The sequence below is a fragment of the Ambystoma mexicanum genome, chromosome 4q (genome assembly GCF_040938575.1).
Source record: "Ambystoma mexicanum isolate Mex_15411 chromosome 4q, UKY_AmexF1_1, whole genome shotgun sequence".
Lineage (NCBI taxonomy): Eukaryota > Metazoa > Chordata > Amphibia > Caudata > Ambystomatidae > Ambystoma > Ambystoma mexicanum.
This window is the reverse complement of record NC_090928.1, coordinates 1,266,628,740-1,266,653,741: the sequence shown is the minus strand read 5'-3', so window position 1 is coordinate 1,266,653,741 and position 25,002 is coordinate 1,266,628,740. Positions and strand designations below refer to the sequence as shown.

Genomic DNA, 25,002 nt, shown 5'->3' with positions numbered 1-25,002 from the left:
TTATTAGTATAGGCCCTTTTATTTTGAGAAGACACCACTAGGACTGCGTTATTTTCTGATGGTTGTAGCTTGCTCTTTAGATTTAGGTTTAGATAGGTGTTTTTCAAACCTATTGCCAACCCTTCTAAATACAAATAGTGTGGGAAATAATGTTATGCAAAAGAAAAGTATTCAAGAGTTGATATGTCAGTATATTCAAGCCGTTGGCTTCCCTTCCCCGTGTTTTCAGCCTGGGACAAGGCAGCACACTCAAGTTTAGCACGCTATCTAGCTTCTGTAGCACGAGGACGCAGTTCAAGACTTCAACATCAGGGCCTTCTGGGCCAAAGTGTGTCTGCCATTCAAAGTCTCTTAATTCAGAGCGCTTGATGCAACACGACAGACATTAAAGTTCCTTTCCTCTCAGGATTTTCATTTATACAACTTCTCTGCAGCTTCACTGTTCTCCCCGGGGTCCTTCTCCACCGGGCTGAGACCCACTTTAACACAAAACCTTCAATTGGTGTCCCTCCGCCAGGCTCGGACCAAATTCCTGTACTGTTCCAAACTTTCTCTGTTCCATCAAAACCGAAGACTTTTGACTGGGCACAGGATTTTGCTTTACCCGCCGCATGACCACTTTGATTCACATTTATACGTTCCCTTTCAGTTGCTCTACCTCCGCCGGGCTTGGACCAATTTTATCTACTGTTATTACTTCTTAGCTGGATACCTTGGACACCTTCGACTGAGCACCCACGCAGTGCCGGATAACTCAGTCAAAAGTATTCTAGCTTTAAAGTTCAATCACTCAGCAGTTTTCTCTCGCTTTTCTTATCACACGCGTTTTAACAATGTTCGTTCCAGTGCTCGCCATTCAATGTTGCTGCTTGCAACCTTGGCCTTGTTTTGGTCTCCCCAACTCACTGACTGTGTTGCTTTCACTGAAACGACTTTGTTCTTGGAGCCAAATACAGAACCACAGTAGCTGGTGATTTTCCCCACCCAGCTTTATTATTGACCCGGGAGGGCCCCGGGTATCTCTGACACACAATGCAGGATTCTTCAGCCTGGTTTCCTGGTTTTGCGCTTTCTCTCGCAGTTTCGGGAAACTAACGGTTCCTTGTTGAAAAGGTCATGAGAATTTCCCTCCTAAAGGTTAAAGGTGTTAGGGAATCTGATTCCGCGTCTCCCCATCCGGTGTCCCACTCCCCGCAGACCCCTCACCCAGGTGATCCTCCTGCACTGGTACACCCCTAGGAACTGGATCCAAGAGCGATGGCCGTGTCCTGTCCACCTGGATGACAGATCCCCGGGGACTAGTGGGTGAGACACCTTCTGGTGTCTCACACACTCACGCACATCTTGGACTAGCTGAAAGAAGGGAATTTCCTCTTTTTTTCTAGACCTAGAGGATGCGTACTTCCGTATCCTCATTTATCGCCAGCACAGGCTTTCTTCGATTCAAGGTCGCAGGAAAACACTACCAATTCAAGGCCCTTGCCCTTCGGGGTAAAGTCAGCACCAATGGTGTTCACCAAGTGTCTTGCTCCAGCAGCAGCTCACCTGCAGTGTTAAGGAATTCACGTGAACTAGTATCTGGACGTTAATTTGTGCGTGCCCCTTCGCTTCCACTAGCGACTCAACACACCAAGGACTCAATCCTATGCATGTCCTCACTGGGTTTCTCAGTGAACTTTTGCTTAAGTACTGCTCAGAAATCGCTGTTATTGGACTCTCGCCTCAACACACTCACGTGTCGCCATGCCTTCAGAGGAGAGTGTGAATACCATCCTGAACAAGGTCTAGCAACTGTTGTACCTGCCGATTGCTTCCATCTGCTCTCTGAAATCCCTCCTGGGGATGTTGTCCTCATGCATCCCATTGATTCCACACTCCCGCTCTGAATGACCTCAGGGTAATGGGAGGACAAACTTCACCTCATGCTCTCCTTTTGAAACAGCCTCCAATGATGCAGTCCAAATCTCAAACTTACTGAAGGGGCACTCTTTTGCCTTTCAGCCATGAAGTCACAGTTACCACGGATGCCTCGCTGGAAGGGTGAGGAGCTCAGATGGGAAAATGCTGCCCAAAGAAGAAGCCCTGCATATTAGAGTTCTTTAGCAGGTGGCAGTGTTTTGGGCCCTGAAGTCCTTTAAGCCACAATTGCAGAACCGGGCGGTTCACATCTTCATGGACAACACCACCACCACCTGCTCGCTGATTCTTTCAGCAGAGGCGCAGACATTGTGGACATGTGTGCTGGCGCACATTTCTTAATTCCTTCCCATCTGCCAGGGATCCACAATACGATAGCGGACTCGCCCAGGTGGGAACTCTGGTCCTGCCACGAATGGGGAACTACACCACAGCCAGGTTCTCTGTCTCTTCGCCAAGTGGGGGTATCCAGAAATTGATCTGTTTGCGACGGTGACCAACAGGAAATGCATGAGGTTTGCGATTAGGTTTTCCAAGGGGAGAGCCTGGCAGACACATTCTTGTTCCCATGGGAAAGACTGTACTCGTACGTCCAATCCCCTTTCCTCCATCTTTGTGGGAATCCCCTAACATGGGGACGGTACCGGAGCCTTTGGCAGTAAAAAATGTAGCTTCCCCTTTAAATTTAGTCCACACTTCTCCTCCAGGTCATCTTCAAGAGTTTGTTGCCAGGACCCCACATCAAGAAAAGATAGGCCCTTTGTTTAGTGTGGCTCCTCAGGATGGTGACTCCTTTTTGGGGTCTTCCACGAGTAATGGTACCTTGGATTCTTTTTCTGGCAGACCTGACTCCTCTAAAGCTACAGGCTCCCAAGCCGAGAGGCTCGAGAGCTCTACTGGGCAGTCGACGCTGGGACGGTGAAGGGGATCAAGTTCATTGTCCTCTTCGGCCCCAGGGGGTAAAGGATAGTCGTGTTCTACCTCCAAGAGTCAGTTCTTAGCGCAATCCAGTAAGACTACCAGCTCTTTTGCTGCGGGGTGCACAGCCTACCGGAGCCACCTCCAAGGTCATGGGTCGGAGCAATTTGATTACCGGCCAGCAGCTGAGGGCTCTGGGCCTACCGGGCTGTCTCAGGTTGACGCTTCCATTTCAGGTTCGAGGGCCAAGGAGTATCCTCCCATGTCTGAGCCTGCACCTGGCAACGGGACCTTTCGCCCAGGGTGTAGCGCAAGGCCCCAAAATGGCGGATAAGCATGTGGCAGAGCCTGCTAGACCGGCAGCCATCTTAGATTCGGATCAGGGCCTACCTACTCAGTCCCTCGGCCATGGGGTGGTCCATGCAAGAAGATTCCAGTTGCATTCCCTCGGGAAGCGGCCGCTGAATTTATGGTACAGACGGTTGGTCTCCGCAGGGATACATCTTCAAATCGCAGCCTTATGGGTACACCCCACAGGCGCCTCATCGCTTCGATCAGGAACAGCGACCCATCGCAGCTGAGGGCCGCCCCCCCTCAGGATCCGGCGTCTTATGTGGACCCCTTCTTCGAGCGCTTCCTCCTCCTCATGCATTCCCTGCAGATGACTGGGCTCCTCAAGGGTCTAGATAAGGAAGTGATCCCACACGTTGTGCCTCCTAGACCTCCACCCATGGGCCTTCTGCCAGTTCCTGCAGCACTTTCGTGGCCTTTTCCTCCCTGGTCCAGGCCCTAACGGTTCTCTAAACCCCTCCGCTATCTCCTGTACCACCAACACAGCAGCCATTGGATCAATGGAGGACCCCGCCAGCTCCGGTGTCTTAGGACCCGGACTCCCCTCAGTTTAGAAAGGGGAAGGGGGCAATGATGATGATACCCAGGACGATGAACCCTCAGCGTCTGTCAAGGCCTTTCATGACCGCCTTTCGAGACTGCCTTCAGGGCCTTGCAGAGTTCTTGCCAGTTCCTCAGCCAGAGGAGGCCCCCCAGTAGTCGGGAGTGCTAACAGAGGTTTTGGCCAGGTGCACCACGTGCTGCTCAGGCATTCTGCTCCAGGATGTCCTGCAAGTAGCAAGAAAGGTCTGGGAGAAGCCCAGGGCCAACGCCCAGATGAACAAGAAGTTGAACAGCCGATTCAGGCTTTTGGATGGAGAGCCAGAACTCTTGGCCTACCACCCCCAGCCTCACACTTCAGTGGTGGCTGCGGACTTGCTGTATTCTAAACAATCGTCTTCGTCTTCCTCTGGGGGGGAGCCACCTCAAGTTGTCTGTCCAAAGGAGGACAAGGTAGTCAAGTCTTTTGGCAATCACTGCTATATCATCTCTGGGCTGCATTTGCGGTAGGCTAACGCTGACGTTAATCCTTGCCGCGGCGAACCAGAAGCTGTGGCGAGAGATCGAGGAGTTTCTGCCAGATCTCCCTCCTTTAAGGCTGGTTTGGCGGACGCCTCGGCGGATCCACAGGACCTCATGGAGTCTTCAGGTTCCCACATGGACACAGTCAGCAGAGAGCTGTACCTGGGGATTGAGATGAGATGGACGGCCCTTTTGAGGGCTCAGACCTTTTTCATTCGTCCACCGATGACGAGTTGACAAAGAGGAAGACCGCTACAAAGACTGCTAAGTCCTTGGCCATCCTGACTAAGCTAGGGCAGAAGTCCTTCCCTCAGTCTCAGGGCAGGAACGACTTCAAGCCCTGCGCTTTCACCAGTGTCAAGGGGTTTCTAGACCGTGGTGCACAGCGGCCCGACGGGTTGCCCAGTGACCATAGGATGAAGTAGCAGAGGCATTTGCAAGTTTTTTCCCGCTCCCCCTCCTCTGCTCCTGCCTCGGACGCTGTGACGTATCAGTCAGGGAACAAAGCTCTCCTGTAGAGGGACGGCTGGCTCTCTTCCAGGACACCGGGAAGTGTTATTTCAAGAGTCCTTGGATACTTTCTTTAGTATCCACAGACTTGAGTCTTCCTCTTCCTTTTCCTTTACCATCCTCTTCTCCTCTGTCAGATAGGGTCCCCGGCCCTCCTACGGGACATCCTTTCTTTTAGAGATGCAGGCAGTGGAGCCGGTTCCTCTGTCAGACAGGGGCTCAGGCTTCTACTCCAGGATTTTTGTGTTACCCAGGAACAACCAGGCTGGCTTGAGGGTAGTCCTGGACCTGCCATTTCTCAACCTGTCTTTACCGCTCGAATGCTTCAAGAGGATTACTCCCGCGCATATAGCAGAGTCTCTGTGCACAGGGAACTGGATGTGTTCCCTAGACCTGAAATATCTGTACCTTCATGTCCTCATCTACCAGCTGCATCAGAGATTTCTGTGGTTCACGCTTGTCGGACCACTTCCAGTACAAGATGCTGCCTTTTGGCCTCAATTCGGTTCCTTGTGTGTTCACAACGCTGATGAATGCAGTGGCTGGTCTCCTCTGCCTGTAGGGCCACCACCTATACTCTTATCTGGACAACTCGCTGGTCAGGGTCAGCTCGCCCGAGGGGGCGGTGGTCCTTTTGGCAACAGCTGGCAGATGTTCTTCACCAGCTGGGCTTTTCCCTTAACCTTCGGAAGTCGCAGCTGACTCCCACCCAGGATCTGGTTTTCCTTGGATTGCGCTGGGACAAGGTGGTGCAGCGGATGTTCCCCACGCCAGAAGGCTCCTTTCCCTCTGCAAGGCAATAGAGCACTATCTGGCCAACTCTACCAAATCAGCATGGTGGTTCCAGCACTTTCTCGGGCTGCTGGCATCTTGTGTGCTCACGGTACAGCATGCCCGCCTATAGATGAGACGCCTCAAGCTCCACCTAGCAGCCAATTGGGACCAGGAGACAGTCTCATTCGTATAGGGTTCCAAAATCCCTGCTCCTCCTCCCCGTCCTTGGCTGGTGGTTGATGGACATAAGTGTGAGTGGGAGCCCCCTTCACCCAGCCGGAGCCAACTCCGGGGTGACGACCGACTCCTTGCTTTTGAGCTGAGGGGCTAATCTGGAGGGCTACTCCACTCATTGCACATGGTCCAGGGCAGAGACCCTCTTTTCATATCAATCTGCTTGAACTCAGGGTTGTGGGCCTGGCGCTCAAGGGCTTTCTGCCTCATCAAGGACACAACGTTTCTGGTCAGGACCGACAATTCTACAGCATTGTTTTACCTTAACAATCAGGGTGGCCCCCCTTCTGTGCAAGGAGGCGGTGGCGATTTGGGAATGGGCCCTTATTGAAGGGATTTGGATTTCCTTGCTCCACCTTCTGAGGGACAGCAATCCAGAAGTGGACCAGCTCAGCCGCTTGGGAGTTATACATCACCTCCTTGTTGCCCCTGTTCCAGAGATAGGGCTTTCCGGATCTGGATTTATTTGCATCTCCTCTGAATTCCAAGAGCCTCCGGTTTGCCACTTTGGTGGGCCGGGTTCAGTGGTCTCAAGGGTACGCGTTCCAGCTCTGCTGGCACAGCCACAGGTGCTATGCGATTCCTCCTCCACTGTTGCTCCAGCTGACCCTCCGCAAGTTCCACATATCAGTGGGCTGCAGCCTCATCCTGATCGCCCGGCACTGGCCATTGAGGACTTGGTTCTACCGCAGTTGTGCTCCCGGGGACTGGTCGACCATCAGACCCCCAACAGGGGCTTGTGATGCAGCAGGGTGGGGCAGTGGAGCACCCGGACAGGCTGGCCCTAGCAGCCTGGTTCCTGACCAGCTGAAACTCCACCATGCTCAGTTCTCTGTGGACAACTGGGACGACATTCAGGAGGCTATCTACAAGGGCACAATACAAGAGCAAATGGGTGAGATTTTGTCACTGCGCTCGCAACACAGGGCTTCACTCTCCCACCCCTCCCCACCTTACCTGCTCCCTGGATGATATCCTGGCTTTTGCTGCATATCTGGCTCGTTTTGGTGTTCAGGGGTTGTCTAGGCTTATTTCCTCTGGTGCACAGGCGTGGTTCTTGCAGCATTGCAGCGCTAGCCCTTTAAGCTGATGGCTTTGGTGGACATCAGAATGGTGACACTGAAGACAGTGTTGCTGGTGGTGCTCACTTCAGCGTGCAGGATCAGCGAGCTGCAGGATCTGTCTTAAGGCGAGCGTTTCACGACAAGGTCATCTTGCACACTCATACTAATCTTTTGTCCAAGGTGGGCACTCTTTTCCATTTGAATCAGGAAATCGGACGGTCCATGTTCTTTCCGAAGCCGCAGTCGGATGCCGAAAGGGCTTTGCATTCCTTGGTCCTCAAGAGTCCTCAAGTTCTACCTCTGTCTGACAAAATCTTTCAGGAAGCCTGAGGCATTGTTCATCATGTCTGGGGGCACGTCTCCCAGCACCCAGGCAGCCAATGCTTCTATCGCCCCTTGAATGGTCTACGCCATCTCGGAGTTGTATACAGCCATAGGCAAACCAGTTCCTGGGGGGATTCATGCCCATGCGGTCATAGCTAAAGCCACGGCTGTCGCGTTTCAGAGACATGCTTCTTGGGATATCATCAGCAGGGCGGCTACTTGGGCCACTCTGTCATTCTGTAAGCTATATTCCCTGGTATCCAGCTCCAGGAGAGATGCAGAGTTCGGTCAAGCGATTCTGAAGAACCTTTTTGCTTTGTCCTAGATATGAGGTAGGTTGTCACAGCTCCACCCTATGGTCTTGTTCGCTGGAATCATCCACAAGGATGGAGGAAAGGGGATGGGATGTATGAGTAATTAAAGTTGCTCACCGTAGTGACTAGAGAACTCGTAGTCCTTAGTCCCCTTTCCTCCATACGCCTCACCCACCTTTCCCCCCTTGTATGCCAAGGGCTAAAATATTCAGTGTAGCCAGGTATTAAAGCGCCTGATGTGTTAAAAAGGGGACTGAGGTGAGGTGCCGGAGGCAGGGTCTTAAGGGGCAGTCCCACACACTGGGTCGTGTCCCCGCGCTGGACTAAATTTAAAGGGGAAGTTCCATCTTCTCACTGCCAAACGTTCTGTTACAGTTTCCATGATGGGGGACACCCACAAAGGGGACTAAGGACTAGGAGTACTCTAGTCACTACAGTGAGTAACTTTAATTTCCTCTATGCTTTTCCCACCGATCCCTCTCTGCCTTGCGTTCTTAGTACACTCAAACAACACTGCTGCACAATGATCCTGGTGGCTCTGGCTTGGCCGCAGCATATTTGGTACTCCGGCATGCTGACCTGTCAGCAGTTCCCTGCATCAGGTTCCCAGCGCTCTCCGACAATCTCCAGGGACGTCTGATCATCCTACACCACAACCCAGTGTCCCTCAATTTGACGGCCTGGCTCCCGCAGCCCTAGAATTCGGAAACATACCGCTACCACCAGACTACAAAAACATCTTGGCCAGGGCACCAACGCCATCTACACTGTCCTGCTAAAGAAGCTAATAGAAGCGCATTACTATTTGGTGTGCTTCTGAACACCTGAAACCATTCCAATTTTAGGCTGCAGTCATCTTGCCAGCCCGCCTGTCTTTGGCAAAAGCTGGTTTAGCGCACACTTCTATCAAGGTGCATTTACCAGCCATTACACCCTGCACGCATGCCCCAGGTACTCCTTCCCTTTGGTCCCACAGGTTGGTGAAAGAATTCTTCAAAGGACCGTTTCGTGCTTTTCTCCCTGTGTGAGCTCCTGCTCCAGCTTGGGAAATCAAGTAGGTCCTCTCAAAGCTAATGGGCCCTTCTTTCGAGCCTCTACAGTCTCCTTGAGGTTTCTCTCCTTGAAGATGACATTCTTAGTTGCCATTACTTGCCAGACAGGTGGGCGAACTGCAGGCCCTCTCCTGCAAGCCTCCCTACTTGGCTTTTCATCAGTCTAAGGCGGTGAAAGCCGTCCTTCATGCCAAACGTACCTTCTACATGCCACCTTAATGAACGCTTGATTCTGCCAGTGTTCTTTGGCTCTCCTTTATCTCTGGCGGAGCAATCCTTACATTTCCTGGATGTCATCCGAGCCCTTAAATGTCGCTTGCACTAAAGAGTTTCAAAAGCCATCACAATTGTTTGTTACCTTCGGAGCTGTCCGCAGGGGCAACACCCTTTCAGTCTTCCATTGCAAGATGACTGCCTGCGTTGTGATGAATCCTATGATGTTGTCACTGCTTCTGAAGGGGGAGCCCCTTCCCATGAGACCAGGGTGGTCAAGCAGTTGCTCGGTGGTCCCACTGGGTTGGTGCTCGATGGGTGGATCTCGTGGGAGGAGAAACCCCTGTGTAACCACGGACGACATCAGGAGAACATAGTATTCCTACCCAGCACATGACCCTGGTGCCCCTTTTCAGAATTACCCACTTTTCCTTCCTCTCCTCATTCCTCTTCACACCCTCACACCCCATCTACTTTGCTAAGGCAACTCAAATAGAGGGTACTGAGACAAGGAGAAGTGCTAGAGTTCCCATCTCAATGCTCACCTGCTACTGAGATGAGGAAATGCAGAGTAATACTGAGTACACATGGGAACCACTTTCACCAGTCTAGTGGTTCACGAACATTGATTGGCAGAAACCAACACAGGACTTGGCAGTGTGTCAAGACCTCCCAGTAGGAAGAGTGAAATGAGACGAGCCTGCCGAGCAGACAGGCGCTGACCGGGATGACGGGCCCCTGGGGGACCCTTGTGCATGGAAACATGGCACAATCACCATACACGAACTGATAGGCCAGACACGAGGTTGAATTCCCAATATCTAGGGTTTATTGCAAAGCAAATAGTCTCAGTCGGCTGACCGGATCTCACGTCCCGCAACGTGTGTTACCCAGACCTCGTGGGACGCAAGAGAGTGAACATTTTACATCAGTTAGACCATCATATTATCAGTAGTGACGCATCAAAAACCGCCCATAATGTGTCTTCTTTAGCAAGGGTTCGTTGATTGACAATTATAAGTAATGACACCCTTAAAGACATTTATTCAGCAACAGTTGCAATCTTCAAAGGTGCAGACACTATTCTTTGTTACAAGGAACATAGTGCTCTTGTTCTGCCAACAAGCTGTGTTTGTAGGAGAGACACATTCCAAGCCCTATTATCTCTGGGTTTCTATTTGTGAGCTAGAGGTCAGCTTGATCTACATGGGACCAGCCGTAAAGGAGAGCATAATTGAAGCCATTAACTGTCTATTTCTACAGTTTCTGCCATTTCAGCGAGACTAGCTGGCACCTGCTTGGTGATTAAATGCCTTTCTGCTTACTTCCAAAGACTTGTGAGGGAGGGAAAACAGTGTGTTGCTGTCGAGGTTGTCTGGGCTAGTCTCTCGGCATGTAACTTGTGGCCTTGCTCTGTGCATGAGCAGAACGAAATAGAATTCACTTTTAGCAAAGCATTAGAACAAAAAAGCAAGAAAAAGCAAAATGGACGCTCTATGGTTATGCTGACGATTCTGTACTGGCGATGCTAGACATGTGATGCGGTTGGTTTTCGGCCAACATAATTTCTGATGTAGGATATGAGTGAGTCTGGGACTGGTCCAGGACTGGATGACCATGCAGCCCAGCAGCGGACCAAAAAACACTAGGTGATCCAGACATTGCGGTACTGCGAAAGCACTCCAGCACGTCATCCCAGAGCAGAAGAAACCTGCAGAGCCGCTGCAGGAAGAAGGAAGCTCCAGAAAGTTAGCAGAGTAGCGCCAGTGTTCCCAACTGCCTCAAAGGAGTCAGCATTCGCATAAGCCCCCAACGCAAGGTACAAAGGAAGCTACAGGGGCTCAGAAACCTTGAGGAGGTTGTTGCGAAAGTCGGAAAGGCGAGTCTAGGACTAAATCGTACATGGACTTGTACTAAGGCTTTGGAGAGTGAACCAAGTCTACAGCTTGGCGAGCGCATCCAGGCAATGCTTAGTTAGTGCAGCCTTTGGTGAGAGGGAACCAGATCTGCATCCAAGGGTCAGGGACCCATACAGCTTTGAGAGAGCATCCAGGCTATGTTTCTTGCAGCACACCACTTGGTGAGAGGGAACCAGGTCTGCACCCAAGAGTGAAGGGCCCATGACAGCTTTGAAACAGTATCCCTGTATGCCTAAGGGCTTTGACGCTCTAGAAATGCATAGAAATGAATAGAGATATCCAGGGTTTCCTCTTCAGCGTAATAGCTGGCGAGGGTAAGCTAAAGCTACCAACTAGGGTCTGGGAAGCCAAATAACTGATTTGTAAGCCTGAGGAAGGCTGGGAAAAGAAAGACATGTCTCTGACAGCCAAGGAGTGGCTGTAGTTAGATGATATTATTATTGTGGTATTTTTTTTACCGCAAACCTTGCTTCGAGAAGCAACAGAGTGCTTTTCAGAGGTATACACTAATACAGATACGTAGCTGAGTGCTTTACAGAGGTGTGCAACATTACGGATGCATATAGGAGCGCTTTTCAGAGGTAACAGAACAGATCTACAGCGTGAGTAGGATGCAGAGGGGTACAGCTGTACAGGGTAGTGGGGAGGAGGAGTGCGGGCGACGCCTAGCGAGTTAGGGGGCATGAGGGGGATATGTGATGACCTAGGTGTTGAGGGGAGACTCCTTGAAGGGGTGGGTCTTGAGTTATTTTCTGACTTGCAGGAGCATGGGGCGAATCTTAGGCCAATGGGGAGAAGGTTCCATAGTCTTAGGGCTTAGACAAAGGCGGCTTGTTTTATGGTCCTTTTTGCAGCTGCAAATTTAAAGTCTGTGCATGTCTTGGCTTCTAGTGGTGCGCTGTCTGCCGTAGATGCTGAGTTTCTATACACGATAGCTGGGTGACTTGAGGGCGACTGCCTTATAGATGATTCAGCAATACTTGAAGGTGATTTGTGCGTGCAGTGGGAGCCAGAGAAGGTTGATGAGGGCCGGGTGTTGTGGTAGCATCTGCGTAGACCCTTGATGAGGCATGCAGTCGCATGTAGGACACGTCTCAAGGGCACAAGGGAGGACGATGGGAGGCCTTCGAGGACTTCCTTGCCCCCATCTAGGTGGGATAGGACCAGTGCTTGAACGGTGTATCTAAAGCTGTCCGGAGGAGGGCTTGACTTTTCGCAGGAGGGAGAGCTGATACCGAGCTGACTGAGTTTTCTTAGCTGTGTGTGTGTCCTCAAGGAGAGGGGTGTTTGTCAATGTGGAACCCGAGGGACTTGGCCCAGGATGTGAGCTTGGGTATGTAGTCCTCGGAGTTCATGGTTGATAGCCAGGTCTGTTTTTCTGGATGTTTGTGGTGTTGGAGAGGAGTAGGAATTCGGTCTTGGAGGGGTTGAGCTTCAAGTATGCACTGGCCATCCAAGGCTGGATCAGCGAGAGGCGTATTGGTGGATGTTGTGTGTGGCTATCAGCGCTCCCAGCAGCTCCATGTATAGATTGAAGATCACTGGGGAGAGGATGGAACCCTGCAGCACTCCACCGGTGATGGATAGCATTGGCGATCTAGAGGAGTCCATCTGATATGATATATGATAGTTTATTTATGTAGCGCCTATACACAATGTGTTTCCAAATGCTTCAAGACAAGGGAGGGAACATGGGAAAATACAATGACATTCTTACAGACCATAAACAGTAAGGATGTGAAATTAATTGGAGGAGATTGTTGGTGTTGATGTGTTGTTGCAGTTGTGTGGTTTCCGCTTTCTCCATGATCTTACCTAGGAAGGGAAGATGGGTGGTGGGGCGATAGTTTCCTAGAATGTCAGAATCCAGAGTGAGTTTCTTTAGTAGATGGAGGATTTTTCCTGTTCTAGGGTCGATGCGACGGTGCCTTGAGTTAGGGAGCGGTTAATGATGTCCAGGTAGGGAAGGGGAGCTGCTGCAGGGAGAGTCTTGAGGATGGAGGCTGGGAGGATGTAGTCTGTATGCGATGTGGCTTTGAGGGTGGCCAGGGTTTCTACCAGGTCCTCTGTCGATATTGTCTTGAATGTTGTCCAGGGTGTGGACATTTCTCAAGGAGGGACGTGACGTGGGTCTGTTGATGCACAGCCAGCGTCTATTTGCTGGAGAATCTTGCTGATTTTGTGGATGAAGGTGTTGATGGCGATTTTTCGATGGGGTGTGGTATGGCAGGGTTGGGTAGCAGGTTGGCACAGTGTTTGACAGCTTTGAAGAGGGCTCTGCTTTTGTTGTTGTCTTCTGCTATGTTATTCTAATAATAGGAAGCAGGGCTGTGTTGATTAGTTGTCGGCTGATTCCTCGGAGTTCCTTGAGGAGCGCCAGGTCGGATGCAGTCCTGGAGCAGCACCAGGTTTTCTCTCGTTTCCTGATGACCCTTTTGGCTGACGGTTTGGGTTTGCACGTGCCTTGTTTCAGAGGTGGCTGTCAGTTGAATGGAGGCTGAAAGGGTGGCATTGAGTGCTTCCAGTAGAGAGTCACAGTTTGGTTGGGAGTGTTCAGTCCATGTAAGGTGTAGGTTGGCGAGGTCTTCTGAAGGACCTGAAGATTTGTCTGCTGGGTTTCTGCTGTGAGTGCTTGACTGGGATGGTGTGTAGGATGTTGAAAGGTACGGCTAGGTGGCCGGACCAGTCAAGCGGCAGAGGAGAGCTTTACTGGAGGGAAGACAGATAAAGAGAATCTGATTGAGACAATAACTGCCTTTTGTCCAGGTCCTCTGGATCAAGAAGACACCACCTTTGGTTTAGTTAGCTTAGTGTGTAAGGGACAGAGTTAGGATTTTGACACTGGAAAGTGGGACTTTTACTTTGGACATTCTGACACTAGTTATTTCTGTTGAGGCAGGGAAACCCCTCTTAGAGTTAGGGCAAGTTAGGGTTCTCTTTTTCTTTTGCGCCTTTGAATACAGGTTTATAGCCAACACCTTGACCCCTCCTCTTAAGTCTTACTTCTGCACCCTTGCATCACGCATTTCCCAATGCAATCCTCTGATGAATAGGCTCCTTACAGGAAGACCGAGAACACACTCGACGAGGGCTGTGGCTTCTACTACAGCGTTCCTGTCGGGTGTTCCCCTACTCGACATCTGCAGGGCCGCCATGTGGAGGTCTGTCCATACCTCCACATGGTTCTACTGCTTCGATAGGGATTCCAGGGGGAGGCGTCCGGAGTCGGCCAGGCAGTGCTTCGCAACCTGTTCGCAATATGGTGAGTTTCCAGAGGTGAGTTGGTTACTTCAGTTGAGCGGTGCCTCTGCCCGTTTGGTTGTGTATATGTACTGCTGTACAATTTTATTCAAGAGCATGTGAATCCATGAAAGTCCCATTTCTGGAGAAGAAATAAGTTACTTAGCTGTACCTTCTGTTCTCCAACACTAGTATCTTTCATGGATTCACATGCAACCCTCCCTCCTACCCCTCTCTGGCTTTTCGTGGTTCTTACAGCCATATTACGTGCATTGCCAATCTGAAGCTGGCCACTAGAGCTCGGGCTAATGGGACCTGTCCAATTGGCTGTGGACAGTATGACCCAAAAATGACTATAATAGAGCACTAAAGTCACAACCCCTTTAGAAATTTAAAGGATAAACTGCTTTAATGTTACAGAGGCAGAGGAGTCCCATTCTGACGATGGGTAATATTCAAGAGCATGTGAATCCATGAAAGATACCAATGCTACTTATTCCATGTCAAATCCGGCCCTTAGACGGCATATAGAAGGCCAAAAGACAAATCCAATGATGACCTTAGGCACTGATCAGTTCCCCCAAAACAGCTGTGTATTGCAAGGTAAGTAAAGCAAAAATACTTTATCTACTGCCAAAAGTCAGGTCCAGGGACACATCAACAGCAAACAGTCAGAGGGTTATATAGATGTCTATGAGAAAGCAGCATATAAAATTGTTTTAAGACGAAATGTATTTCCAACAATCATTTAAAATACAATTATTTAAAACACATAAAAAGTACAACATTCATCTAATTACACATTAAAATGGGAATTCTTTATCGCAATGATCGCGAGTGATACAGTATAACCCTAACAAGCCTACAACCCATCCAAAAAAGGTTCCCTCAACATAACATATCGATTTGATGAAATGGCAGCAAAAAGAAAATCTTACACAACACACTTATTTAAGGCCAAGAAAGTAGAGAACTGCGTAGTAGTATCTGCATTTTGGGGGTGCCAGAGGCAAACAACGGGATGGGTTTAGAGACTGTGGTGGAAAGCCTAATCGAAGATGCATTGCTATCTGTGCAACTGTCCACATTTTTTGGCTGAAGAGGGCACATAGGACCCTGCCCACCCCAATAACCCCCCCCACCCCCATGAGAATAAATGCCACAAAATTATTTAATTCCCAGGACAGCGTCTTAAAAGCGGCACAAGAGGCTGGCAATAGAGCACACAATGGAGCTATAATACGTTTTTACTCGACTTTACGAGCAAAGCGCAGAGGGCAAGGAAGGGTGTTATGCACGTTAAGCAGCTCTGTGGCAGAGGAATCTAAGTATGCTGAAGAAAATGGTGCATGGCAAGGGATACCTTTTCACCGACCCTCTGGCAGAGATGACCTTTATGGTGAGTCTATGTAGAGTACCAAATATAGTTAGAATGCCCCTTTACTTCTATAAGAATGGGGGTTCGAACAGCAGTCCTTGTGACATTGTACCTCGAAGGTAGGGAGTTGGAAAGAGTAGAACTGTGTAGTGTGATAAAAAAGATTTCATTAGTACCTTGACAGATGAGACAAAATTATTATTGTATTACTGTCAAGCTCAATAAGGAGAAAGATGTTCACTATTGTTGAAGAGAATGTGTGAGGAGCCAGAGTTTTTACTCAAGATGTAGTTAATCTAACAATTATGGGATGTGACTAGAACAATGCTGATGTTAATGCGATTTAGCAGCTGAACCTAAAGGGAGTGTTTCATTGGGAGGACTATGCATGATATCTACTCCTTGCTGGTAAAACAGGTAGCAAAATATGTGCGACTGGAGAAGTGGTCGATTGAGAAACGACTGGTGTGGAAAGGAGCAGCTTAACTGTCATAGGCAAACTAGCACCTGCTGGTTAATAAGGGAAGTGGATGATGGCGATTCAGGTCTGAGGAAAGAAGGGGGCACTCTAGGAAGAAGCGAGACAGATAATTGGAACAGCTGTGGATCAAGACTTCACAAGGCAGAGTGTAGCCCACTAAAGTAAGGAAGAGTGGGGACAGTTTTTGCTAGAAGAGACTAGAACATTGGTGGCAAATATCACAGCAGGTGGGGGAACCAAAAAGCAACTGTGATTAAAGAAACATGCTAATCTTTTGAACTGTGAATATTATAATAAATGTGTTGAGTGGAAAATTGGAACATGTGCCTTAGCGGCGGACAATATGCCCCAAGAAGATAGAGGGTGTAGTTGAACAGGCATAACATGCCATGAGTGTTTGACAACAGGATACTAGCTTGGCATGAGGAGTAAGGATGTTCCTCTCCTGATTGCCGCCATGAAAAGAACAGAACATCCTATGCAATAATTGAATAATGCTGGAGACTTAAAACAAAAGAATACTACAGGTGTAGTACTACAAATGAAGGGACTGCTTAAAAAGATGTGAGAGCTGATCAAATCTGTCAATCAAGCAGTGACTTCATGGGCGTACCACCAATGGATAAGCAGGGATGGCACAAGAGAAGGGGGATGTATGTCACCTGTAGGTTTGGGGGTACCGTTGTGAGGGGGAGCATAGAGGTGGGCAAAGCTGTTTTAGGGCAGGAAGATTGTGTTCAAATGAGAGAGGAGGTAGGTACAATGGTCAAATGGAAAACATGTCTGAATACAATGTTAATGGTTGAACAGTTCCATTAAGGGCTACCAACCCAGGGAGAGTGGTTGTGGAAGAGTGGATTAGGTGTGTGTAATAATGGTGGGAAAGGTGGAGAGCTAGGGGTGACACCTAGTGAACCAGTAGACAAAACAAATATACACATAAAGATGCTGGCATGTGCAAACAAGATGGTTGTACAAGTGCTGCAAGAAACCCACCTACCAACGTCACATGACAGGTTCGCCAAGGAATGGGGGTCTATGAAGCTTAGCCCGAGAGGTGATTAAGTATGCTGATACATAAAAATGCATTATTTAAATTAATAAATGTGATGTCTGATATTGAGGTGAGATGGGTAGTGGTAAGGAGCGTATTGAAGGTGCAAACAGTATTGTAGATGTATACAGTCCCAATGTTGATGACCCACCATTTTATATAGAGCTATTTCAGAGGGGTTATATTGGAGGTGATGATTTGTGGATAGTGAAGAGAGACCTTCTTATTGTGCTAGATAACGAATCAGACACATCAACCACCAAGCTTCGACCCACATCCAAGGCGGCACTTTATAAAAATGTTATATAGAGAACTGTGACAACACAGGCCTTCGAAGACATCTTAAGAGAACGCCTTGTTTGCAGAGGAAGAGGAAAACGTAAGCAGGAACTTTGTTTGAACTAAGAAATGGTGACCTAACAAATGGTACAATAAAGCTTAGAACGTGTCTTATTTAGTGTGATATTAAGAGAGTTGGAACCATTGACTGAACACCTAAGGGCCTGGACCATGCGGAAGCGGAAAAAGAGGTCACTGCCCCAGCCTCTCCTTTCAGTTCAGTTTTTATTTAGATGTAGGGCTAGATTAGATGGATATGATTTTGAACCAAGGACTATTTTCTTTGAAAAACATCTTTAGTGTTAGTATTAAGTAGGGAACTTCCCTCATTGAAATTGGGAAGTTAGGAGTACTCTTTTTACTTTTAAATAAAGCTTCTTAAGAACATGTCAGTCAGTGGTCCGAGTCCTTTTTCTGGTTCGACGCAGCTTCTTTGACCCAATATCTCACCTATTTCTTTGGGGTTCCTATGACCCCTCTTTGCTTCTGTCTCTTAGTTCTCTCGCCTGTTCTCTTTTCTTCTCTCTTGGGCTACCCATGCACCTGTTGTGGTGCTTGCCCCAGTGAGGGTCTGTCTCATCCGCTTTATCCATGGCTTGCCGCTCATCCATACTGGATGCTAGCTGTGATAGTGTACCGCTTGTTGTGGAGAAGTTGGACCCCCACCAGGGCTTCTGGGGTCCCAGGTATGAGAGGCCCCAACACCTCCCATTTTGCCCAAAGGAATGCAGCAGAGTTCATGCAAGCAGCATGTTCCAAACTGTGTTTTATTTCTGGACAGCAAACAAACACACAGGGATTCGTGCATAAAGAAAATCCGGGCACCGTCTCAGAAGGACTGGCTTGCAAGCCAGTTTTGTAACACACCGCAGGCATGCTGACATCACAAAATTAGGCCAGCTCCCAGAAACCTATCTCACCCTGAGATTGGCTGCTGAGTGGTTGGTCACATATAGTTCCCTTATAGAAACCCTGATGATTGGACCTCTGTTGTCAGGGGGCTGGCTTGGTTGTTCTTCCCCATTACCTAATTCTAAAATTGTTTCATTGTGAAAGTGTTGCCATCATTTCATTGGAGCAAGGCTCTCCACCCTTGGGCCCTCGGTAGTGATTGGCCAGAGCCGAGCCATTCTTGTTATAATTATGTTTCAAATGTTGTCTGGATCATGCAAAAATGTCTTTCGTTCCCAGTGAAACACTGGGCTCTGGGTTTTCTGCTCTGAATTACTCGTATTTATGAAGAATTAAAAATGCTTGTCTGCCAGAGTTCACTGTTCAAAGAAAATAATGTGATCTTGCTGCAAGGCCTTGAGCGGCGCATTCCTGAATCCAGCACGAATCCCCACTGCGGCTGGGGTTCAGTGAGACAAGTGTACTTGGCTCTAATTTTCCTGAAGCATGGCTTTACACTGTGCCATTTGATAATGCATGAATTGATGAGTTATCGTGTTGTTAGGTTAATTCATGAGCGCATCTGTAAGCCTTTAAATAGGAATTCTCATGTTTTGTAGATTCTGCATGGCGTTACTGCTGCATTGATACTCCCTCTCTGATGCTCTCATTCCCTCCTCAACCATCCCCTTTCCCCTTTTTTATCCTCCTCTTCTTTCCTCTCTCTCCCTGCTTCGTTTCCTCTTAAGTCCCCTCTCCTCCTCTCTAGCCTTCAGCTTATTCCACTTCCTGTTCCCCACTTCCTTCCCCTCTCCACCCCCTCTTCCCTCATTTATCTTCACTGGCAAATTGTTCTAATTGCTGTATTACTGGTTTGACTCATATTTTGTAATTGCTTCTACTGTTATTGTATTCTTGTTGTTATAATGTAAAGCGCTTTGGCGTAAAGCGCTATATAAACACAATTAACATAAACGTTGAGGCTAATGTAGCATGTAGGTTGCAGTGTTGGTGAAATGGTTGTCTTTCAGTATATTTGTCACCCATGGGTGCAATGGGGCTTGTTGCAAAATCAGGCGTGCACTTATTATTCTTCCTGCTGTTCTTTCTGTTGATGTGCCTAGGGTGAGGGGGCAGGAGTTTGATCTCGAGTTTCCCTCTTCAGTCCCCCCTCTGGTCGACTTGTCGACCACACCATCAAGTAACATTCATCTTCTTCCGGTCAGCATATCTTTGTCAATTCTCTGAGGTGTCGATAATTGTTCACATGATTGTCAATGACCAGTCCATGTAGGAGTATTCTCCTTCTGAGTTCCACCACACTCACTTCCCTTCGTACTTCCTCGGATCACAGGGATTGTCCACCTTTATTACTGCTGGAACCAGGTTGCACACCACTATCTTCTCCCTTAGTCCGGCTCTTCCTTTCACCATGTCTTTTATTGCTCCTCCTATGCTCACATCCATCAGTATTTGCATTCCAATCGCTTCTTCTGCTGTTCACTCGCATCTTGCAATGGATCCTGATCTTGCACAGTGATGCTGCGCTCAGTACTAGTGCTTCAGTTATCATCATCAATCCACCAGCCAGTCACGATGGCATCCATGACCATGGAAACGCTAGCCAGTTCTTGTCTTTCCTTGTCCACATGCGTTTTCTGTTGAACAGTCTGTTTTGTGCTGGTACTTCATCCAATGTTGCTTCTGTCTCGCTCGAGAAATAGTTCCCCCCTCTGTTCACTTCTCAGTCTGTTTCTCTCCTTCCTTTGTTTGGGCTTTTGGTCCTTTGTTCAGTCATCTCGTCTTCCTTCGGTTTTCCATCTTGGGGAAGTAGTCAGGCCTCACGTCTTCCTTGGGCACCACCAACAAGGGCATGCTGATGTCCACCAACGAACAGTCTCCTCCCCAATTCGGTAGCAGTTTCTCTTGATCTTTAGATCCATATGCTCAATCGTAGTCCATAAGCACTGCTGTTCATGCTCTCATCTCCCTACTGATCTCAACCCTCTGCATCCACATTTTCGTTCACTTCTTTTTACTTTTGTGCTGGTAACATAAGGCTGGTGGCTTCACAGTATTTATTGGCATAGGTCCTTCTTCATTCTCCACCCAAGTCACCATCTTCGCACTCCTGTTCCACTCCGTTAGGCACTTATCAATTTTTATTATTATTTTTTTTCCCTTGCAGCTTGCTCTCTGATGCATTGCGATGGTCAGGTGCTCTGCTTCCTACAGTTTCCATCTTCACAGCCATTATTGGCGTATACGTGTCAATGGATAAATATCTGTTGTCTTTCCCAGCAACCATGTGCTCCTCCTCTCTCCTCTACTCTTGTCCATGGGCATGTCAGTTCCTTCGGTGTTATAGTCTTTGTTCTGTCTGTGGCCCCTCTGTTACATACTGTTGTTCTTGAATGAGCTGCCAGTAGGTGTTCATCATTGGTATCGGCTTGATGTAATCTTCTTTCATAGGGAAATGTCTCTTTGGACAGCCATCTGCATGTTGCTGTCTTCCCTTGCAATCTTCTTCATGTTTGGAGCACTTTGGGATACAACGGTGTCATGCTTTGCTGTAGGTATCAATTTTCTCAAGGCACTCAAGGAATAGGGGATTAAAGAGCAGACAGGACAGCTCTCCCCAGTGGTGTCCCTACCAATTTTGTACATGTGTGTATGTCGTTGATTACTTGTGCTATGTGTGAGGTGCGTGTACTCCCTTCGTGTCTGCATTAACACTGCGCTTACCTCGCCTTACATTGGCAGCAGTGTTTTCCTCACCTCCTGACAAGGTAGGCCTTCTTGCATGGGATAGGGAAATGTTAGTAGGGGGTACAGCGGTAATGCTCACTATTACATATTTTCAAAGACCACCCCCCATTATTCCGTTCATCATTAAAAGTCCCATCATGAGGATAAGAGTCCTTATTGGCTTGCCCATAACCACTTATGCTGCTGGGTCCTTGCAGCTGATGAGATGATAAAGTTGCCCGCCTGAAAATCGCAAGAAAGGCGTTAATAGGTTAGTACTTGTTAGTAACCTCAAGCTCTGTGAACTAAACAATCACTAAGGGCAAAAATAAAACCTTCCCCCCGACATTTCTTGTTGAGGGTTTCTCAATGTGGGTAGGACAGTATTCAAGTTGGGGAAAAGTTTGGGCTAGGTATTCAATGGAAGCAAGGAAATATACTTCAGGGAATCGTGCTCTAAAGCATCTGGGTTTTCTGATAGAGTGGGCAAATTGAGTGGGAAATGCTTAAGGATGGTTGAATGAGTGGAAAAGGCCTCCGGGTGATGAATGGAGAGAACTTCAAGGAAATTCCCTACACCATTCTAGCGACATACATACGCAACAACCTACATGTGCGAGGAAAAAAGAGAGCAAAACAGTGTTACAGCTGTCCGGTGCACAAAATATAATTTGAAACTAATTTCAGCATGCTATGCACACAGGGGTGTCTGTCCCTATTCTAGTTACTTGTGTGCGTTGGACCATAGGATGGCAAGGTTTCCCTAACTCGAAAGTGTTCATGCTGTCTTGCAGTTCATGAAAATCTGTTCCGTTGGCCCTGTTGATTGTTGCTCCCTCGTTGCCAGGGTGGCCACCGCTTTGTAGGACTTGACGCCTTACACATCTAACAAAGTCTGTCAGGAGGGCAAAATGTTCCACTTGCACTAAAGTTTTTTCAGTCTCTAGTCCCTAACCATTGGAATTTAGTTGTCCATTGTCTTCAGGACTGCCCTGGGTCCTTTGTATCTGGCGAGAAATGAAAAAGAAGCGATTGAGACATGAGAATTGAAATATTCTTCAATTTCTTGACCTAACTTCTCTGCACTACTCTAACACTATTCTGTGTCCTAGTGGGAGGAGCCAAGGGTAAGTGTATGCACCGTCCTGTCACCACCTGGTGGGCATTGAATGGCGGTCGAACCCTAACTTATTGCACAATTCAAAATGTACCTGGAAAATGGGTAGACAACCACTATCCTGTAGCTTTATCCTTAACACATCTGGATCATCTGCACTTAATTTAGGTGAAGATATTCATGACACACTTGGGTCATATACACGTAATTTAAGTGGTTGTGTACAAATGGGCCTTTGAGCCTTTGTATTGACTGTACTTCTTACTTGAAGCTGTTCATAGTGCGCCTTTGACCTGGGGGCATTAGGCGCTGATAAGCTAAACAGGGAAACATCAAGGTGGTAAATCTGTCAGATAAAGTGGCTGTGTGTCTAAATTAAAAGGATCAGGTTCCTGAATTGAGAGAATCACAGGGTTTTTAGATCTTTCTTCTATGGCTCAACTCACAACTCTCAGGGTGTGCCCCGGAGTGAACTGCTGGCACTTTAAGCTGGTACTAATGAAATTTGCTACCAAGTATTCGCTACCTGTCCTCCCCCCTATTTTTACCTTTTTTCTCTTTTTGTTTTTGTTTTCTATCAATCCCAACCGTCACAATTTACTCCCATGCCCTGTATCCCACCACATTTCCACTTGGTAAACCCTAGTCTATTAACTACTCATTTATTTAAGTCTAGCATTGTATTACTCCACTACTTTCATTACTGTTGAAGTTAGACAAAATATTTCTCTCCTCAGGATCTACTCCCAAATGTTAATACAACCATTATTCTCTAATTCGTGCAGCAATGACCTCTTTCTCTATGTGTGTTGGCTAATGCATTTGTGCCAGTGCTGTGTTCAAAAGCGCTAGTAGCATTACTACTTGCACTGTGTTATTTTGTCGCCAAAGGGTGTATGTTGGTAACATGGATCATCCACCCTTTACCCGGAGTTCTCTCTTCCCGTGGTGCAGCCCTTTGCAATTTCATAATGTGTTTCTCTGGTGGATTGTTGTACCCTGTTCCCATCACCATGTCCCTCACTCCTTTCAGGTAGTGTGTCTCTCCTTCAGTTTCTGTGCTGTGTTCCAGTGCCAATTGTGAGGGTTTTTCTTCCTGTGTCAGTGTACATGGCCAACTAGTTTTGCTGCATGTGCTTAATAGTGTGATGCCAATCGTGCACCCCCAACCTTCTCACTTATCCTGCCTTTCCTCAGTCTTACTACAGCATTTCCTAACCTCTCGACCCCATCAGTCTGATCAATTGGTTTGTGAACCGTCACTGAAAGCCACGCCTCCCCCCCTCAAGTGCACCTTCCTCCACCTTGTGTCTCAGTGAATTGCTCTGGTCTGTGTTATTTGTGTATGTATGAGCCCGGTCTCCTTGCTGAAGGAAGTGTACGCCAAATGTAGCTGAGTTTACTGTCTTGCAATGCACTACCTTTAGGCACCCCCTCTGAACCGCAAATATACCTAAACAATCTTCTTTACTTTCAGCATGTGTATGCCTGGTGTTGAAAAAGTTATGGCTTTGTCTGTGAATAAAATGGTTATATCCAGTCTGCTCATGTCACAAATATCACTTCCCTGATGCATGACCTGGTTGCCCCACTGTCACCCAGAAAAGAAAATGTTGTGTTACCTATCACCACCCCACCCAAATTGTCCTCCGCAGGATTGAGTGTGCGTGAGTGTGTGTGGCAGAGTGAGACACATCAAGTTTGTCTGGGGGCTGTCCTATTAAGCGTATGACAATCCATTTTCTGTGGAAGGGTTGTTCCCCCACCATGGTAACCGCTCCCAGTCATCTAACCGGTACTGTTGCTATTGTATCCGTGGGCTTTAAGTGTCAGTGTTCAGTATGTGTGCTGACTGCTGTGCAACCCATCTGGGTTGTGATGTTTAAGTCCTGGGTTAGTGGTGCTGTCATTTGTGGTGTCTGTCTGTACCTGTAGTGGTGACAGTGCCTGTGTTGGTGCTTGTGGTGTCTGCTGAAAAGATCCCTGTATCTGTCCTTGCTGCTGCTGGCCCTGGGCATAATAATTTCCCTGTGCTCCTGCATACTATTGTTGTCCCTGAAACGCCCCCCCCCGCCCCCCCCACCCATTCCCTGCAGGAATGTGTTTGGGGAAGGACTAATCCGTCAGAAAGAACATTACAGAGAGGTAAGCAATTTGGTCTTTTCTATGCTGTACAATTAGGTTATTTTTGTGCCAAGAATATTTAATTAATGTACTCAACTTGGCATCATATCCTATATCTTGCTGAATTCCAGGTCAAAAGGTTCCTTGAGTCTTTCTGGAACACAGCAGACTTCGTGGAGCGATATCGGAACATTTACCTGCGCCTCAAAAATGCCATGGAGGAGCTTTTTGGACAGCAAACCGCATTTGTGTTAGCGCTACGCCATGGATTCTCTGGGGGACTGCTGCAGCTTTCCTTCTTGACGGCCATGCATGTGAGTTCAGATAAATCATGTAGGCACCCTGTATGCGCACCTGACGAATCTAGCATGAGAGTACACTACTATTCTTAAAGCCTTGAATGTGAATGTTGTACCAAACCATGTTGTCATAGCAACCTTGTATGTGCCCTGGCATCTAGAACACCTTACTAAAGGCTCAACATATGGATCAATGATCCCTCTCTGGCCTTTTGAGCATGCACCCGCCCCTTGCCACTTCTGTTTTTCTGTGCTATCGAACACCTCACCTCAAACAAAACAGTCTTGATAAGCACAGTTGTTCATCAAAGGTCTGTGTGTGTCTGTTCCTTGTGGGTATGGGGAGCAGGTGCAAGTGGATCTAGGTCACCTGGCCTAAGCCCCGCCCACCTGGTACCTTCCTGCCTGCCGCTCTTTTTCAACACTTAGCAAGCCCTGCCCACCTGGTGCCTTCCTGTTTGCCGCTCCTTTTCCCTACTTAAGGAGCCCCCGAGCCTCTTTTCCTTTGCAGATGGGGAGCAGGTGCAAGTGGATCTAGGTCCCCTGGCCTAAGCCCCGCCCACCTGGTGCCTTCCTGCCTGCCGCTCTTTTTCAACACTTAGGAAGGCACCAGGGGGGCGGGGCTTGCTGTTTGCCGCTCTTTTTCACCACTTAGCAAGACCCGACCACCTGGTGCCTT

General features: G+C 48.2%; 1 protein-coding gene across 3 annotated transcripts in view; it reads left to right on the top strand.

Moving 5' to 3' along the window:
• The window catches only part of CUL9 (cullin 9), a 1,917,728-nt gene that overhangs the window by 1,057,362 nt on the left and 835,364 nt on the right, over window positions 1–25,002 (top strand). For all 3 annotated transcript variants that reach the window (XM_069608881.1, XM_069608880.1, XM_069608879.1), the window contains exon 23: window positions 24,156–24,338. In XM_069608881.1, the coding sequence (XP_069464982.1) occupies window positions 24,156–24,338 (183 nt within the window). The remainder of the gene's footprint in view (window positions 1–24,155; window positions 24,339–25,002) is intronic.